General features: G+C 42.6%; 1 protein-coding gene across 1 annotated transcript in view; it reads right to left on the bottom strand.

The window, feature by feature from the left end:
- Positions 1–349: 349 nt before the first annotated feature.
- ntng1a (netrin g1a) overlaps positions 350–20471 on the bottom strand; it is a 192970-nt gene continuing 172848 nt past the window's right edge. The window contains exon 7 of the mRNA XM_064949208.1: positions 350–2463. Coding sequence (XP_064805280.1) covers positions 2210–2463 — 254 coding nt within the window. The 3' untranslated portion in view covers positions 350–2209. The remainder of the gene's footprint in view (positions 2464–20471) is intronic.

Here is a 20471-nt window from a genome sequence, read left to right as displayed (position 1 = left end):
AAGTAAAGGGGCTGAATAATTTTGCACGCCCAATTTTTCAGTTTTGATTTGTTAATTTTTTTAAAAATATCCAATAAATGTCATTCCACTTCATGATTGTGTCCCACTTGTTGTTAATTCTTCACAAAAAAATACAGTTTTATATCTTTATGTTTGAAGCCTGAAATGTGGCAAAAGGTTGCAAAGTTCAAGGGGGCCGAATACTTTCGCAAGGCACTGTATTTACTACTGTTTGTGTCCTTAAAGTACATACACATTTTTTGTATTGTTATTGCAGCTTGTTCACTGTTGAATTTTCAACTGAGGAACAAGCAATGATCAACACAGTTGTTTCAACTTATTTCTTAAACTTTTATTCACTTAAATTTGTCCAGTGTTAAAGCGACAAGAAAACATTTAGAATGTCCTTTTGTGGGATCTTATTACACTATAGAATACTGTAGATGTTAACCGATATTCTTTGATGCCAGCACGTTGCCAATACTGAGGAAACTCAAACTGTGTAACCAAAAGAGAAAAATAAACCAGAGAAAGAAAATAAATAACAGAAACAAAAGCTGAACAAGTCCAAAACATTTCTTCTGCTTTTTAATTTTCATCTGGAGTAGATACAGTAACAAGTTGCATTTTAACACTGTTCGGCAAATAGTACAAAATAATTATTACATGTATTTTTTGCTCTGTCAAGAAAATAAATTGTAAATACACTGATGATTCTCTAAGCACTTTGTCAGCTCAAGTGAACACTAAGCTCTTTGACCAAGGTCTCAGGTAATGCAGATGTCTACAGGTCAAATAAGTACACAGGTAGTCTGGCTATCTTTTGGAGAGGGAGGATATGGGGCTATTACACATGTGCGTCACTAACACCGGACAAAAAAATCTTTCAACCGACAAGGGTTACAGAGTAACGTTCACAAAAGCACAGGTCAGTGGACAGAGGGGCTGGGTGGGACTGATGGGAGGGGACAGGTGAGGAATATAGGGAGAGATATATAGAGAAGGATGGAGTGGGAGACAGAGAGAGAGAGAGACAGAGAGAGAGAGAGAGAGAAAGAACAGAAAAGGAAAAAGAGAGAGCGAGAGACAATTGTATTTATTTAACTAGGCAAGTCAGTTAAGAACAAATTCTTATTTACAATGACGGCCTACACCGGCCAAACCCAGATGACGCTGGGCCAATTGTGCGCCGCCCTTTGGGACTCCCAATCACGGCCTGTTGTGATACAGCCTGGTGTCTGTAGTGATGCCTCTAGCGCTAAGATGCAGTGCTTTAGACCGCTGCGCCACTCGGGAGCCCAACAGAAAGAGAGCGAGACAGAGAGAAAGAGAGAGGGCGACAGAGAGATGAGAATAAGAGAGAGAGAAAGCAAGAGAGAGAGAGAGAGACAGACAGACTGAGAGAGAGAAAGAGAGAGAGAGAGAGAGGTGGGCAAGATTTTTGATCTCCGGATCAAAATCCGGATGGATTTCCTTATATCCACAATGCACTGACAGCAAAGAATGCTTTACATTTCCTTTTTTATTTTCCCTCTGCCTCAATTTCTCTATTTAGGTTTTATTTTTCAAACAGCCTGTCTGTCCACCCTTCAGTAGCGGTAGGGACAGTTCTATGGAGTTCTTCATCAGTCAGTCAGTCAGTTCAGCCCAGAAGCAGTTCAGTCCAGCCAGCACCAAACCCCAAAGCACCCTAAGACAGGGGCAGCTAGCAGCTGCTGGCCTTGCTAGCTAGAGCTTGCTGTCGCTTATTGGTCGCAGCTGCCGTTGCCGTGGCGATAAGAGAGGAAGTGAACAAAGTGTCTGTCATCTCCAGTCCCTCCTTTTGACAGTTAGGGGGAAAAGTCTCTGGTATGGCTTAGGTCACTGGTGTCTGTTGTTTGACTTGTTTGACTTTTTATGAAGCAAATGCTCAAGTTAAACTCTTTTTAAATATCTGGTATTTATTTTTCTTTATTGATTTCATTTTTTTAAACTCTCATTTCTATATATACTTTTATTTTTTTACTCAAATTAAAGTTTTGCTTTCATTCTGGCACATTCCCTTATAGACAGCGTGTGTCCTTGCTGTGTCTGGTGGACAGCTAGTACAGTACAGTATAGTAGACTAAGCTCATGGTCGTTGTAGTTCTGGTTGTTGTTGTTGTAGAGAAGTTGGTAATTGGGTAGTTCGCTCCAACAGTTCAGTGTAGACCGTGTAGGCCTCTGGTTCTCAGAGCAGGGCGGGCCTGTAGGAGGCCTCTCTGAGCAGCGTCGAGCCCAGCAGGAGCAGCAGCAAGGTGGAGAGTGGTGTAGACGAGAGGGCGGCTTGGCCCGAGTCGGGCCCACCACAGCCCCCCAGCTCCGACTCACAGCGGGGCTTCTCACACAGCAGGCCCGTGAATGCTGCGGTACACTGGCACCGCAGGTTATTCAGACACACACCGCCGTTCTGGCAGCGCAGGAGCTCGTTGTCACACACTCGGGCTGAGAGAGAGATGGAGAGATATGTGAGACATATACACACACCTGGAGCAGAGTACTGTGCACTGTGCACTGCTCACTACCCCGGCTTGTTATGTTGATTTACAAATCGTACTGTTATCTGAGCTGATCTCCACTCTAGTGAGCGCAATAAGAAAGAGATAGTCAACGAGGGGCTAATAATGAACGACGTGGAAGGTGTGTTCCATGAAGCGCTAGCGGAGTGGAACTGACCTTCCACAGAGTTTTGTTATTTTCCAGAGAACGCATAGAGCCCCAAGTTGATTATCCCTTTTATACCATGGCTATAATTTAACACATTTGCCACTAGAAATGTTTTCGTTTGCAGGTAAAAATGTGTTCAACATCCACTGAAGTAGCTAGCAAGATCGCTTAGCATTAAGTTGAATTATGCATTTTAGCTACTTTGCAGAACAATCATGACTATGACAGTAACGCATCACATGCAGCATAACCAGTGCAGTAATAAAAAAAGAACATTAATGAATGTCAGTCATTTATACTGGTTAGTAAAAAACAACAACAAAAACTAAATCTCACTGATGTGTAATTTTAGTCAAAAAAGAACATAACATCAATTTCAAACCATCCGATTCCCACAATATTGACGACAGGATAAGAATGGTAGAAGAAGACTATAATCTCATTATTACCAAACATTTTTGACCAGACATTTATTCTGACCATGCGGTTGTGGCACAGTTAGTTGCATTGCAGTAAGGTACCAGTTTAATTTCCAACATGATTTTGTCAAATACATTCTACAGTTCATGTCAATTTCTGTTGTAGTGAATACAACTGGTTGATGTGTTGGTCAAAATGAAGGGCTGGTCTTTCAGCACTATCTATGAAATTCTTACATTAATAATTTTCTTCCTCCAATTTCAAAACAGGTAACTGCATTCTATAATAGAGAAACTAAAATAAACGAATAGTATTTGTAACATTTGCACGCACTATGCAAAATATAAATTATTTATTACAATTCTAGGTTATAAGTCCACTTCTAAAGACAATTCATATATTTTTTGCATAACGCACTTGATCATTGTGTCTTTCTCAAACGTTCCTCCCCAATCTGAATGTGTTCCTTTTATCATTCCCATTACATTAATTACCAAAATGGTGAAGGGGCCATTTGTCATGCGTCATTTTGCAGTGATATACTAGGATCCCACTGAAGGGTCTACACCACGTGATGAATCGTAGCTCGGCACAAAGTTTCTCACAGCCCGTGGGCATTTCCAGAACACTGAACTGACTTTCTATGAGTTGAGTTGAGAGTTAGGTGGGAATGGGTATATTTAGAGCCAGGGACACCAAGGCCAGTCTATTCCCATCGGAGCTTAGCTGTCAAGCAAGCTGCAGGCAAACAAACCAACAAACCCAGCCCAGCCCAGCACAGAACCAACAAACCAACCGATGGAGAGACAAATAAACAGTGAAAAACAAGCAGGCTAGGGCCAGACCACCTCAATGCAGCACAACAAGAGAGAGATGGAGCTCATTTGGCCTTTTCATGAAAGGGGAAAACAATGTGACAGTTGAATGTTCCCCCCCTGAAATATTTTGAAAAGCAAATATTACAAGAATAACTGACACTGATCCTTCCTCACACTTCGTTTCATATCCACAGCTGCAGGTATGAACTTTTTTTCTTTCTTATTTAAACGTCTTTAAAGCCTATATTTTATTTAGAAATAGTCTATTCAACCCAACAGGGTTTAATGGACCGGTACACTGTCAAAAGACTACAAGTCCCAGACTCCAATCATGGGTTTGTGTTGGTCATAAAGCATGCCCAACACAGTTTTTTCCTTTACAATGCTAATGAATCTTTTCCCTGTAAACTATCAAGCAACTGTTTACTATCATGGACGTGAAAAAAAGAACGAGACAGAAAATACCTGTTAACGACTATTAACGCAACGTTACCAAGGCAATCCTCAAATGGACGGCTTGATATTAACAGACAATTTGACACATGACAATGACATCACTGGTTCGTTTATGAGTCTGGAATCTTTTGTTTTATCCTCTGCACTGTCTGGTTCAGCAAATACTATCAGGGAAACAGGCAGGCAGACCAACTTGGTAATGGGGTGTGCGTTCCCCTCAAGATCTCATTGAGAGTAATCAAGTGAATGAATTAAAAAGACATGTTTTACCCCTAGGGTCCCTGAAGTAATCCTGACATGGACAAGACTCTATTAATTAAACATCAACCTTTCGTTTTGTCCATACATTTTTATCTCCAATTGCCCTTTGCAAAAATATGATTATTTTGCAAGAGGGGCCTTATTGGTTTTGCCCTGACAAAGGATGGTGTGTGCATATTAATTCTCTATCTACAGGCAATGCATTCTGATGAGACTTGTAGGTCCTAGAAATATGTTATTCCTACCACATAGATAATGCTTCTTACTGATACTCTAATAATACAACAGGGTTTGGATTAAGGGCCAGAAATGCAGTGGAAGGAAAAGAGCAGCCATTAACCACTGAACCACTTAACACTGACAGATCAATACCAAAGTGTTACCAGAGAGTTGGTAGAAGAGGGTGAGGAGAGCAGTAATGGTGACAGTTAAATGAAGTGATGGTAAACTTGGACAGAGTTCTAAAGACTACATTAGTCAGACTAAAAGAGGTGGGATAGATCCTGCTTTCTGTGTTGAGAGGCCTGACCTGAAAATAATTCATTCTAGCTGCAGGAAGTTACTTTTTTTGTTTTTCTATCCCCGTCTTCCTGGGGAAGGCTACTCTCTTATTTCTCTCTCTCTCTCTATATATATATATAACTCTCTCTCTCTCTCTGTCTCTCTCTCTCTATCTATTTATATATATATATATCTTTCTCTCTTCTCCCTCTCTGTCTGTCTCTCTCCTATGCCTCTCCCTCCCTCCTCTGTCTCCCTGTCCCCTCATGCCCTACCAGGGTGCTGAGCCCAGGAGATGCTGCCTTCCTACCTGTGATGTATTCCCCCTGGGAGAGTTCCTGGTCCACCTTGGACACACATCTCTTTGTGTCTCTGTTACCTTCACATTGGCCCACTGCTCACAGCACATGCTTAGGGGTTGGAGCTGAGCTACACTAAGTAAGGATACAGTTGTTCCAATAACTCTATCAGTGGCTATACAAAACGAGGGAGGACGATTATTTTTTTAATGAGCATGGCCTTACTTATATTTTGGTCATTCGTATTCCATTCATCCAGCTTAATGTAACATTAAGAAGTTTTAGCCAGCAGGATACCACCCTGCATCCCACTGCTGGCTGTGAAGGTAAGTAGGGTTGATCCTGGTCGGTCCCTGGATCGGAGACCAGCTGCTGCTTGAAGTGGTGTTGGAGAGCCAGTAGGAGGCACTCTTTCCTCTAGTCTAAAAAAATGTATTGGGGACACTGCCCTGTGTAGGGTGCCATCTTTTGGATGGGACGTTAAACGGATGACCTGACTCTCTGTGGTCACTAAAGATCCCATGGCACTTATAGTAAGAGTAAGGGTGTTAAACCCGGTATCGTGGCTAAATTCCCAATCTGGCCTTCATACCATCATGGCCACCTAAACATCCCCAGCCTCCAATTGATTCATTCAACCCCCTTTCTCTCCCCCCTTTCTCTCTGTAACTATTCCCCAGGTCGTTGCTGCAAATGAGAATGTGTTCTCAGTCAACTTAATTGGTAAAATAAGGATTTAAATAAATAAAATAGGCTACTACATGATACTCAATTTTTCCTATACAAATCCAGCCATGTTTATCCCTGTTTGCATTTGTTTAAGAAAGTTTTTCAACAGAATAGGTGGAATGAATACACCCCTGATCACACGCAAACACAGTTCACTTTCATAGCAGCAACATACAAGCAGCATGATCACTGATTGTTGCATGCAATAATTCCTTCTCGCATCTTCGTGCTCTTCTCCGGGGCAGCAGTGTAGCCTAGTGGTTAGAGCATTGGACTAGTAACCGGAAGGTTGCAAGTTCAAATCCCCAAGCTGACAAGGTACAAAATCTGTCGTTCTGCCCCTGAACAGGCCGTTATTGAAAATAAGAATTTGTTCTTAACTGACTTGCCTGGTTAAATAAAGGTAAAAAATAACCTTTTGGACTTCAGTGCACAACACATCAGCTGTCTATGATCTGATGAAAAAACCTTTCCAAGCAAAACCTTCAGAACCTAACCGCTCACCGCGACACACAGCCTACAACATTGTCACCATTATTAGCTAACGTCATAGTCAATATAGCTACTAGAACTAACGCGTTGGTAAACCTGCTACAATCATGCAGTACAGTGTACAGTCAGAAAGCAGTTTAGGAGTTACACCGAGGGCACTGGTGGCAATAAATTTATAAAACCAAAAGCTTACCTTAACTTGGAAGAGTTCCCATGTTGGATAGCCATAGCCAGCTAGCTAACATAGCATATTTCTCTGTTTGAGCTGGGTGTTTGAGTAGGCTAGCTGAGTAGGCTAGCTGCATTCGCTAGCTTAGAGAAAGTGAAAAAATATACACAACAAAATATAGCTAGCTCTCTCTCTCTCTTGCTTCTTCTTCAAGAAATCAATTTGTTCAAAATTGTTTAACTATTGTATTTTTCTTTCTTTAAGTCAACTACTCACCACATTATATGCACTGCAGTGCTAGCTAGCTGTAGCTTATGCTTACAGTACTAGATAAATTCATGATCCTGTAATTGGGTGGACAACATGTTAGTTCATGCTGCAAGACCTCTGATAGGTTTGAGAACGTCCTCTGGATGTTGTCATAATTGCTGTCTAAGTCTATGGAAGTGGTTGAGAACCATTAGCCTCCTAGGTTTAGTATATAAATCAATGTACCCAGAGGAGGACGGAAATCAGCTGTCCTCCGGCTACACTGTAGTCCTACCCTACACAGTGCTTACAAATCAAATCATATTTTATTGGTCACATACAAGTGTTTAGCAGATGTTATTGTGGTTGTAGTGAAATTCTTGTAAAAAATGTTTTCCCTAGGGGCTAGAAGCACGGCTGCCCTCTATATTGGTGCCATTTTTCTTACACGCATTTGTTGACAGTTATTTGTTGACGTGAATATATTTGGAATAGTTTTATGTAAAAATGTTCGGATTTTTTATGTTTCACAATTTTTCTTTTTATGGAATTCTATGAAGAGGATGGTCCTCACCTTCCTCCACTGAGGAGCCTCCACTGAGATCTATATTCATCTAGGGGTCTTTTTCAGCCTGAGGATTAGTATGACAAAGTAATTCAAGAAAACTGTGGTCAAGGACAAGGCAGAGTTGAAATTAGCATCTGAAAATAGTCAATGTCACACTAAATAATGGGTTCTAAACTGAAGAGACAGTCAAGAAGGTACAGGTAAACTAAAACTGAAGAGACAGTCGAGGAAGAAGAGGTCAACTAACACTGAAGAGACAGTCGAGGAAAAACAGGTCAACTAAAACTGAAGAGACAGTCGAGGAGGAACAGGTCAACTATAACTGAAGAGACAGTCGAGGAGGAACAGGTAAACTAAAACTGAAGAGACAGTCGAGGAAAAACAGGTCAACTAAAACTGAAGAGACAGTCGAGGAGGAACGGGTCAACGAAAACTGAAGAGACATTCAAGGAGGAAGAGGTAAACTAACACTGAAGAGACAGTCGAGGGGGAAGAGGTAAACTAAAACTGAAGAGACAGTCGAGGAGAAAGGTTAACTAACACTGAAGAGACAGTCGAGGAGAAACAGGTCAACGAAAAATGAAGAGACAGTGGAGGAGGAAGATGTAAACTATAACTGAAGAGACAGTCGAGAAGGAAGAGGTAAACTATAACTGAAGAGACAGTCGAGGACGAAGAGGTAAACTAAAACTGAAGAGACAGTCGAGGAGGAACAGATAAATTAAAACTGGAGATACAGTCGAGGAGGAAGAGGTCAACAAAAACTGAAGAGGCAGTCGAGGAGGAAGAGGTCAACTAAAACTGAAGAGACAGTCGAGGAGGAAGAGGTAAACTATAACTGAAGAGACAGCCGAGAAGGAAGAGGTAAACTATAACTGAAGAGACAGTTGAGGAGGAACAGGTAAACTAAAACTGAAGAGACAGTCGAGGAGGAAGAGGTCAACTAACACTGAAGAGACAGTCGAGGAGGAACAGGTAAACTAAAACTGAAGAGACAGTCGAGGAAAAACAGGTCAACTAAAACTCAAGAGATAGTCGAAGAGGAACAGGTAAACTAAAACTGAAGAGACAGTCGAGGAGGAAGAGGTCAACTAACACTGAAGAGACAGTGGAGAAGGAAGAGGTAAACTAAAACTGAATAGATAGTCGAGGAGGAAGAGGTCAACTAACACCGAAGAGACAGTGGAGGAGGAAGAGGTAAACTATAACTGAAGAGACATTTGAGGAGGAACAGGTAAACTAACACGGAAGAGACAGTCGAGGATAAAGGTCTACTAACACTGAAGAGGCAGTCGAGGAGGAAGAGGTAAACTAAAACTGAAGAGACAGCCGAGGGGAATAGATAAATAAAACTGAAGAGACAGTCGAGGAGGATTAGGTCAACTATAACTGAAGAGACAGTCGAGGAGGAACAGGTAAACTAACACGGAAGAGACAGTCGAGGAAGAACAGGTAAACTAAAACTGAAGAGACATTCGAGGAGGATGAGGTAAACTAAAACTGAAGAGACAGTCGAGGAGGAAGAGGTAAACTATAACTGAAGAGACATTTGAGGAGGAAAGGGTAAACTAAAACTGAAGAGAAAGTCGAGGAGAAACAGGTCAACTAAAACTGAGGAGACAGTCGAGGAGGAAGAGGTAAAATAAAACTGAAGAGACAGTCGAGGAGGAACGGGTAAACTAACACGGAAGAGACAGTTGAGAAGGAAGATGTAAACTAAAACTGAAGAGACAGTCGAGGAGAAAGGTCAACTAACACTGAAGAGACAGTCGAGGAGGAACGGGTCAACTAAAACTGAAGAGACAATCGAGGAAGAACAGGTCAACTAAAACTGAAGAGACAGTCGAGGAGGAAAAGGTAAACTAAAACTGAAGAGAGACTCAAGGAGGAACACGTCAGCTAAAACTCTAGAGATAGTCGAGGAGGAAGAGGTAAACTAATACTGAAGAGACAGTCGAGGAGAAAGGTTACCTAACACTGAAGAGGCAGTCGAGGAGGAAGAGGTAAACTAAAACTGAAGAGACAGTCGAGGATGGAGAGGTAAACTTTAACTGAAGAGAGACTCAAGGAGGAACAGGTCAGCTAAAACTGAAGAGACAGTCGAGGAAGAACAGGTAAACTAAAACTGAAGAGACAGTCGAGGAGGAAGAGGTAAACTAAAACTGAATAGACAGTCGAGGAGGAAGATGTCAACTATAACTGAAGAGACAGTCGAGGAGGAACGGGTCAACTAAAACTGAAGAGACATTCGAGGAGGAAGAGGTCAACTAACACTGAAGAGACAGTGGAAGGGGAAGAGGTCAACTAAAACTGAAGAGACAGTCGAGGAGGAAGAGGTAAACTATAACTGAAGAGACAGTCGAGGAGGAACAGGTAAACTAAAACTGAAGAGACAGTCGAGGAGGAACAGGTAAACTAAACCTGAAGAGACAGTCGAGGAAGAACAGGTCAACTAAAACTGAAGAGACAGTCGAGGAGAAAGGTCAACTAACACTGAAGAGACAGTCGAGGAGGAAGAGGTAAACTAAAACTGAAGAGACAGTCGAGGAGGAACAGGTAAACTAAACCTGAAGAGACAGTCGAGGAGGAACAGGTAAACTAAACCTGAAGAGACAGTCGAGGAGGAACAGGTAAACTAAACCTGAAGAGACAGTCGAGGAAGAACAGGTAAACTAAAACTGAAGAGATAGTCGAGGAGAAAGGTCAACTAACACTGAAGAGGAAGTCGAGGAGGAAGAGGTAAACTAAAACTGAAGAGACAGTCGAGGAGGAAGAGGTAAACTAAAACTGAAGAGACAGTCGAGGAGGAAGAGGTCAACTAAAACTGAAGAGACAGTCGAGGAGGAAGAGGTCAACTATAACTGAAGAGACAGTCGAGGAGGAACAGGTAAACTAAAAGTGAAGAGACAGTCGAGGAGGAACAGGTCAACTATAACTGAAGAGACAGTCGAGAAGGAAGAAGTAAACTATAACTGAAGAGACATTTGAGGAGGAACAGGTAAACTAACACGGAAGAGACAGTCGAGGAAGAACAGGTAAACTAAAACTGAAGAGACAGTCGAGGAGAAAGGTCAACTAACACTGAAGAGACAGTCGAGGAGGAAGAGGTAAACTAAAACTGAAGAGACAGTCGAGGAGGAAGAGGTCAACTAAACCTGAAGAGACAGTCGAGGAGGAACAGGTAAACTAACACGGAAGAGACAGTCGAGGAAGAACAGGTAAACTAAAACTGAAGAGACAGTCGAGGAGAAAGGTCAACTAACACTGAAGAGACAGTCGAGGAGGAAGAGGTAAACTATGACTGAAGAGACATTTCAGGAGGAACATGTAAACTAACAGGGAAGAGACAGTTGAGAAGGAAGATGTAAACTAAACCTGAAGAGACAGTCAAGGAGGAAGAGGCAAACTATAACTGAAGAGACAGCCGAGGAGGAAGAGGTAAACTATAACTGAAGAGACAGTCGAGAAGGAAGAGGTAAACTAAAACTGAAGAGACAGTCGAGGAGGAAAAGGTAAACTATAACTGAAAAGACAGTCGAGGAGGAACAGGTAAACTAAAACTGAAGAGACAGTCGAGGAGAAAGGTCAACTAACAATGAAGAGGCAGTCGAGGAGGAAGAGGTAAACTATAACTGAAGAGACAGTTGAGGAGGAACAGGTAAACTAAACCTGAAGAGACAGTCGAGGAGGAAGAGGCAAACTATAACTGAAGAGACAGCCGAGGAGGAAGAGGTAAACTATAACTGAAGAGACAGTCGAGGAGGAACAGGTCAACTATAACTGAAGAGACAGTCGAGGAGGAACAGGTAAACTAACACGGAAGAGACAGTTGAGATGGAAGATGTAAACTAACACGGAAGAGACAGTTGAGAAGGAAGATGTAAACTATAACTGAAGAGACAGTTGAGGAGGAACAGGTAAACTAAACCTGAAGAGACAGTCGAGGAGGAAGAGGTAAACTAAAACTGAAGAGACAGTCGAGGAGGAACAGGTAAACTAACACGGAAGAGACAGTCGAGGAAGAACAGGTAAACTAAAAGTGAAGAGACAGTCGAGGAGGAACAGGTAAACTAAAACTGAAGAGACAGTCGAGAAGGAAGAAGTAAACTATAACTGAAGAGACATTTGAGGAGGAACAGGTAAACTAACACGGAAGAGACAGTCGAGGAAGAACAGGTAAACTAACACTGAAGAGGCAGTCGAGGAGGAAGAGGTAAACTATGACTGAAAAGACAGTCGAGGAGGAACAGGTAAACTAAAACTGAAGAGACAGTCGAGGAGAAAGGTCAACTAACAATGAAGAGGCAGTCGAGGAGGAAGAGGTAAACTAAACCTGAAGAGACAGTCGAGGAGGAAGAGGCAAACTATAACTGAAGAGACAGCCGAGGAGGAAGAGGTAAACTATAACTGAAGAGACAGTCGAGGAGGAACAGGTCAACTATAACTGAAGAGACAGTCGAGGAGGAAAAGGTAAACTAACACGGAAGAGACAGTTGAGAAGGAAGATGTAAACTATAACTGAAGAGACAGTCGAGGAGGAAGAGGCAAACTATAACTGAAGAGACAGTCGAGGAGGAAGAGGTAAACTAAACCTGAAGAGACAGCCGAGGAGGAAGAGGCAAACTATAACTGAAGAGACAGCCGAGGAGGAAGAGGTAAACTATAACTGAAGAGACAGTCGAGAAGGAAGAGGTCAACTAAAACTGAAGAGACAGTCGAGGAGGAACAGGTAAACTATAACTGAAAAGACAGTCGAGGAGAAAGAGGTAAACTAAAACTGAAGAGACAGTCGAGGAGGAACAGGTAAACTAACACGGAAGAGACAGTCGAGGAAGAACAGGTAAACTAAAAGTGAAGAGACAGTCGAGGAGGAACAGGTCAACTATAACTGAAGAGACAGTCGAGAAGGAAGAAGTAAACTATGACTGAAGAGACATTTCAGGAGGAACATGTAAACTAACAGGGAAGAGACAGTTGAGAAGGAAGATGTAAACTATAACTGAAGAGACAGTTGAGGAGGAACAGGTAAACTAAACCTGAAGAGACAGTCGAGGAGGAAGAGGCAAACTATAACTGAAGAGACAGCCGAGGAGGAAGAGGTCAACTAACACTGAAGAGACAGTAGAGAAGGAAGAGGTAAACTAAAACTGAATAGACAGTCGAGGAGGAAGAGATCAACTAAAACTGAAGAGACAGTTGAAGGGGAAGAGGTCAACTAAAACTGAAGAGACAGTGGAGGGGGAAGAGGTAAACTAAAGCTGAAGAGACAGTCGAGGAGGTACAGGTAAACTAAAACTGAAGAGACAGTCGAGGAGGAACAGGTAAACTATGACTGAAGAGACAGTCGAGGAGGAACAGGTAAACTATAACTGAAGAGACAGTCGAGGAGGAAGAGGTCAACTAACACTGAAGAGACAGTAGAGAAGGAAGAGGTAAACTAAAACTGAAGAGACAGTTGAAGGGGAAGAGGTCAACTAAAACTGAAGAGACAGTGGAGGGGGAAGAGGTAAACTAAAGCTGAAGAGACAGTCGAGGAGGTACAGGTAAACTAAACCTGAAGAGACAGTCGAGGAGGAAGAGGTAAACTAAACCTGAAGAGACAGTCGAGGAGGAACAGGTAAACTAAACCTGAAGAGACAGTCGAGGAAGAACAGGTAAACTAAAACTGAAGAGACAGTCGAGGAGAAAGAGGTAAACTATAACTGAAGAGATAGTTGAGGAAGAACAGGTAAACTAAACCTGAAGAGACAGTCGAGGAGGAAGAGGCAAACTATAACTGAAGAGACAGTCGAGGAGGAACAGGTCAACTAAAAGTGAAGAGACAGTCGAGGAGGAACAGGTCAACTATAACTGAAGAGACAGTCGAGGAGAAAGGTCAACTAACACTGAAGAGGCAGTCGAGGAGGAAGAGGTAAACTATAACTGAAGACAGTCGAGGAGGAACAGGTAAACTATAACTGAAGAGACATTTGAGGAGGAAAGGGTAAACTAAAACTGAAGAGACAGTCGAGGATAAACAGGTCAACTAAAACTGAGGAGACAGTCGAGGAGGAAGATGTAAACTATAACTGAAGAGACAGTCGAGAAGGAAGAGGTAAACTAAAACTGAAGAGACAGTCGAGGAGGAACAGGTCAACTAAACCTGAAGAGACAGTCGAGGAGAAAGGTCAACTAACACTGAAGAGGCAGTCGAGGAGGAAGAGGTAAACTATAACTGAAGAGACAGTCGAGGAGGAAGAGGTAAACTATGACTGAAGAGACTTTCAGGAGGAACATGTAAACTAACAGGGAAGAGACAGTTGAGAAGGAAGATGTAAACTATAACTGAAGAGACAGTTGAGGAGGAACAGGTAAACTAAACCTGAAGAGACAGTCGAGGAGGAAGAGGCAAACTATAACTGAAGAGACAGCCGAGGAGGAAGAGGTAAACTATAACTGAAGAGACAGTCGAGAAGGAAGAGGTAAACTAAAACTGAAGAGACAGTCGAGGAGGAAAAGGTAAACTATAACTGAAAAGACAGTCGAGGAGGAACAGGTAAACTAAAACTGAAGAGACAGTCGAGGAGAAAGGTCAACTAACAATGAAGAGGCAGTCGAGGAGGAAGAGGTAAACTATAACTGAAGAGACAGTTGAGGAGGAACAGGTAAACTAAACCTGAAGAGACAGTCGAGGAGGAAGAGGCAAACTATAACTGAAGAGACAGCCGAGGAGGAAGAGGTAAACTATAACTGAAGAGACAGTCGAGGAGGAACAGGTCAACTATAACTGAAGAGACAGTCGAGGAGGAACAGGTAAACTAACACGGAAGAGACAGTCGAGGAGGAACAGGTAAACTAACACGGAAGAGACAGTTGAGAAGGAAGATGTAAACTATAACTGAAGAGACAGTTGAGGAGGAACAGGTAAACTAAACCTGAAGAGACAGTCGAGGAGGAAGAGGCAAACTATAACTGAAGAGACAGTCGAGGAGGAAGAGGTAAACTAAACCTGAAGAGACAGCCGAGGAGGAAGAGGCAAACTATAACTGAAGAGACAGCCGAGGAGGAAGAGGTAAACTATAACTGAAGAGACAGTCGAGAAGGAAGAGGTAAACTAAAACTGAAGAGACAGTCGAGGAGGAACAGGTAAACTATAACTGAAAAGACAGTCGAGGAGAAAGAGGTAAACTAAAACTGAAGAGACAGTCGAGGAGGAACAGGTAAACTAACACGGAAGAGACAGTCGAGGAAGAACAGGTAAACTAACACTGAAGAGGCAGTCGAGGAGGAAGAGGTAAACTATGACTGAAGAGACATTTCAGGAGGAACATGTAAACTAACAGGGAAGAGACAGTTGAGAAGGAAGAGGTAAACTAAAACTGAAGAGACAGTCGAGGAGAAACAGGTCAACTAAAACTGCAGAGACAGTCAAGGAGGAAGAGATCAACTAAAACTGAAGAGACAGTTGAAGGGGAAGAGATCAACTAAAACTGAAGAGACAGTGGAGGGGGAAGAGGTAAACTAAAGCTGAAGAGACAGTCGAGGAGGTACAGGTAAACTAAAACTGAAGAGACAGTCGAGGAGGAAGAGGTAAACTATGACTGAAGAGACAGTCGAGGAGGAACAGGTAAACTATAACTGAAGAGACAGTCGAGGAGGAAGAGGTCAACTAACACTGAAGAGACAGTAGAGAAGGAAGAGGTAAACTAAAACTGAATAGACAGTCGAGGAGGAAGAGATCAACTAAAACTGAAGAGACAGTTGCAGGGGAAGAGGTCAACTAAAACTGAAGAGACAGTGGAGGGGGAAGAGGTAAACTAAAGCTGAAGAGACAGTCGAGGAAGAACAGGTAAAATAAAACTGAAGAGACAGTCGAGGAGGAAGAGGTAAACTAAACCTGAAGAGACAGTCGAGGAGGAACAGGTAAACTAAACCTGAAGAGACAGTCGAGGAGGAACAGGTAAACTAAACCTGAAGAGACAGTCGAGGAAGAACAGGTAAACTAAAACTGAAGAGACAGTCGAGGAGAAAGAGGTAAACTATAACTGAAGAGAAAGTTGAGGAAGAACAGGTAAACTAATCCTGAAGAGACAGTCGAGGAGGAAGAGGCAAACTATAACTGAAGAGACAGCCGAGGAGGAAGAGGTAAACTATAACTGAAGAGACAGTCGAGAAGGAAGAGGTAAACTAAAACTGAAGAGACAGTCAAGGAGGAACAGGTCAACTATAACTGAAAAGACAGTCAGGGAGGAACAGGTAAACTAAAACTGAAGAGACAGTCGAGGAGGAAGAGGTAAACTAAAACTGAAGAGACAGTCGAGGAGGAACAGGTAAACTAAAAGTGAAGAGACAGTCGAGGAGGAACAGGTAAACTAAAAGTGAAGAGACAGTCGAGGAGGAACAGGTCAACTATAACTGAAGAGACAGTCGAGGAGAAAGGTCAACTAACACTGAAGAGGCAGTCGAGGAGGAAGAGGTAAACTATAACTGAAGACAGTCGAGGAGGAACAGGTAAACTAAAACTGAAGAGACAGTCGAGGAGGATGAGGTAAACTATAACTGAAGAGACAGTCGAGGGGAATAGATAAACTAAAACTGAAGAGACAGTCGAGGAGGAAGAGGTAAACTGTAACTGAAGAGACATTTGAGGAGGAAAGGGTAAACTAAAACTGAAGAGACAGTCGAGGAGAAACAGGTCAACTAAAACTGAGGAGACAGTCGAGGAGGAAGATGTAAACTATAACTGAAGAGACAGTCGAGAAGGAAGAGGTAAACTATACCTGATACAGTCGAGGAGAAAGGTCAAATAACACTGAAGAGGCAGTCGAGGAGGAAGAGGTAAACTAAAACTGAAGAGACAGTCGAGGAGGAACAGGTAAACTATAACTGAAAAGACAGTTGAGGAGGAACAGGTAAACTATAACTGAAAAGACAGTCAGGGAGGAACAGGTAAACTAAAACTGAAGAGACAGTCGAGGAGGAAGAGGTAAACTAAAACTGAAGAGACAGTCGAGGAGGAACAGGTCAACTATAACTGAAGAGACAGTCGAGGAGGAACAGGTAAACTAAAAGTGAAGAGACAGTCGAGGAGGAACAGGTCAACTATAACTGAAGAGACAGTCGAGAAGGAAGTAGTAAACTATAACTGAAGAGACATTTGAGGAGGAACAGGTAAACTAACACGGAAGAGACAGTCGAGGAAGAACAGGTAAACTAAAACTGAAGAGACAGTCGAGGAGGAACAGGTAAACTAAAACTGAAGAGACAGTCAAGGAGGAACAGGTAAACTAAAACTGAAGAGACATTTCAGGAGGAACATGTAAACTAACAGGGAAGAGACAGTTGAGAAGGAAGAGGTAAACTATAACTGAAGAGACAGTCGAGGAGGAACAGGTAAACTAAAACTGAAGAGACAGTCGAGGAGGAACAGGTAAACTAAACCTGAAGAGACAGTCGAGGAAGAACAGGTAAACTAAAACTGAAGAGACAGTCGAGGAGAAAGGTCAACTAACACTGAAGAGGCAGTCGAGGAGGAAGAGGTAAACTAAACCTGAAGAGACAGTCGAGGAGGAAAGGGTAAACTAAACCTGAAGAGACAGTCGAGGAGGAAGAGGTAAACTAAAACTGAAGAGACAGTCGAGGAGGAAGAGGTAAACTATGACTGAAGAGACATTTCAGGAGGAACATGTAAACTAACAGGGAAGAGACAGTTGAGAAGGAAGATGTAAACTATAACTGAAGAGACAGTTGAGGAGGAACAGGTAAACTAAACCTGAAGAGACAGTCGAGGAGGAAGAGGCAAACTATAACTGAAGAGACAGTCGAGAAGGAAGAGGTAAACTAAAACTGAAGAGACAGTCGAGGAGGAACAGGTAAACTATAACTGAAAAGACAGTCGAGGAGGAACAGGTAAACTAAAACTGAAGAGACAGTCGAGGAGGATAAGGTCAACTATAACTGAAGAGACAGTCAAGGAGGAACAGGTAAACTAAAACTGAAGAGACAGTCGAGGAGGAAGAGGTAAACTATGACTGAAGAGACATTTCAGGAGGAACATGTAAACTAACAGGGAAGAGACAGTCGAGGAGGAAGAGGCAAACTATAACTGAAGAGACAGTCGAGAAGGAAGAGGTAAACTAAAACTGAAGAGACAGTCGAGGAGGAACAGGTAAACTATAACTGAAAAGACAGTCGAGGAGGAACAGGTAAACTAAAACTGAAGAGACAGTCGAGGAGGATAAGGTCAACTATAACTGTAGAGACAGTCGAGAAGGAAGAGGTAAACTAAACCTGAAGAGACAGTCGAAAAGAAACAGGTCAACTAAAACTGCAGAGACAGTCAAGGAGGAAGAGATCAACTAAAACTGAAGAGACAGTTGAAGGGGAAGAGGTCAACTAAAACTGAAGACACAGTTGAGGGGGAAGAGGTAAACTAAAGCTGAAGAGACAGTCGAGGAGGTACAGGTAAACTAAAACTGAAGAGACAGTCGAGGAGGAACAGGTAAACTAAAACTGAAGAGACAGTCGAGGAGGAACAGGTAAACTATAACTGAAGAGACAGTCGAGAAGGAAGTAGTAAACTATAACTGAAGAGACATTTGAGGAGGAACAGGTAAACTAACACGGAAGAGACAGTCGAGGAAGAACAGGTAAACTAAAACTGAAGAGACAGTCGAGGAGAAAGGTCAACTAACACTGAAGAGGCAGTCGAGGAGGAAGAGGTAAACTATAACTGAAGAGACAGTCGAGGAGGAAGAGGTAAACTATGACTGAAGAGACAGTTGAGGAGGAACAGGTAAACTAAACCTGAAGAGACAGTCGAGGAGGAAGAGGCAAACTATAACTGAAGAGACAGCCGAGGAGGAAGAGGTAAACTATAACTGAAGAGACAGTCGAGAAGGAAGAGGTAAACTAAAACTGAAGAGACAGTCGAGGAGGAACAGGTAAACTATAACTGAAAAGACAGTCGAGGAGGAACAGGTAAACTAAAACTGAAGAGACAGTCGAGGAGAAACAGGTCAACTAAAACTGCAGAGACAGTCAAGGAGGAAGAGATCAACTAAAACTGAAGAGACAGTTGAGGGGGAAGAGGTCAACTAAAACTGAAGAGACAGTGGAGGGGGAAGAGGTAAACTAAAGCTGAAGAGACAGTCGAGGAGGTACAGGTAAACTAAAACTGAAGAGACAGTCGAGGAGAAACAGGTAAACTAAAACTGAAGAGACAGTCGAGGAGGAACAGGTAAACTAAACCTGAAGAGACAGTCGAGGAGGAAGAGGTAAACTAAAGCTGAAGAGACAGTCGAGGAGGTACAGGTAAACTAAAACTGAAGAGACAGTCGAGGAGGAAGAGTTAAACTAAAACTGAATAGACAGTCGAGGAGGAAGATGTCAACTATAACTGAAGAGACAGTCGAGGGGAATAGATCAACTAAAACTGAAGAGACAGTCGAGGAGGAAGAGGTAAACTAAAACTGAATAGACAGTCGAGGAGGAAGATGTAAACTAAACCTGAAGAGACAGTCGAGGAGGAACAGATCAACTAAAACTGAAGAGACAGTTGAAGGGGAAGAGGTCAACTTAAACTGAAGAGACAGTGGAGGGGGAAGAAGTAAACTAAAGCTGAAGAGACAGTCGAGGAGGTACAGTTAAACTAAAACTGAAGAGACAGTCGAGGAGGAACAGGTAAACTAAACCTGAAGAGGCAGTCGAGGAGGAAGAGGTAAACTAAAACTGAAGAGGCAGTCGAGGAGGAAGAGGTAAACTAAAACTGAAGAGACAGTCGAGGAGGAAGAGGTAAACTATAACTGAAGAGACAGTCGAGGAGGAACAGGTAAACTATAACTGAAGAGACAGTCGAGGAGGAACAGGTAAACTAAACCTGAAGAGACAGTCGAGGAGAAAGGTCAACTAACACTGAAGAGGCAGTCGAGGAGGAAGAGGTAAACTAAAACTGAAGAGGCAGTCGAGGAGGAACAGGTAAACTAAACCTGAAGAGACAGTCGAGGAGAAAGGTCAACTAACACTGAAGAGACAGTCGAGGAGGAACAGGTAAACTAAAACTGAAGAGACAGTCGAGGAGGAACAGGTAAACTAAAACTGAAGAGACAGTCGAGGAGAAAGGTCAACTAACACTGAAGAGGCAGTCGAGGAGGAAGAGGTAAACTATAACTGAAGAGACAGTGGAGGAGGAACAGGTAAACTAAACCTGAAGAGACAGTCGAGAAGGAAGAGGTAAACTAAAACTGAAGAGACAGTCGAGAAGGAAGAGGTAAACTAAAACTGAAGAGACAGTCGAGGAGGAACAGGTAAACTATAACTGAAAAGACAGTCGAGGAGGAACAGGTAAACTATAACTGAAAAGACAGTCAGGGAGGAACAGGTAAACTAAAACTGAAGAGACAGTTGAGGGGGAAGAGGTAAACTAAAGCTGAAGAGACAGTCGAGGAGGAAGAGGTAAACTAAAACTGAATAGACAGTCAATAGACAGTCGAGGAGGAAGATGTAAACTAAACCTGAAGAGACAGTCGAGGAGGAACAGGTAAACTAAAACTGAAGAGACAGTCGAGGAGGAAGATGTAAACTAAACCTGAAGAGACAGTCGAGGAGGAACAGGTAAACTAAAACAGAAGAGACAGTCGAGGAGAAAGGTCAACTAAACCTGAAGAGACAGTCGAGGAAGAACAGGTAAACTAAAACTGAAGAGACAGTCGAGGAGAAAGGTCAACTAACACTGAAGAGGCAGTCGAGGAGGAAGAGGTAAACTAAAACTGAAGAGACAGTCGAGGAGGAAGAGGTAAACTATAACTGAAGAGACAGTCGAGGAGGAACAGGTAAACTAAAACTGA

Source organism: Oncorhynchus masou, chromosome 30 (genome assembly GCF_036934945.1).
Source record: "Oncorhynchus masou masou isolate Uvic2021 chromosome 30, UVic_Omas_1.1, whole genome shotgun sequence".
Taxonomy (NCBI): Eukaryota; Metazoa; Chordata; class Actinopteri; order Salmoniformes; family Salmonidae; genus Oncorhynchus; species Oncorhynchus masou.
Note: the sequence above shows the minus strand (reverse complement) of the source record. Positions and strands in the feature narration are given on the sequence as shown.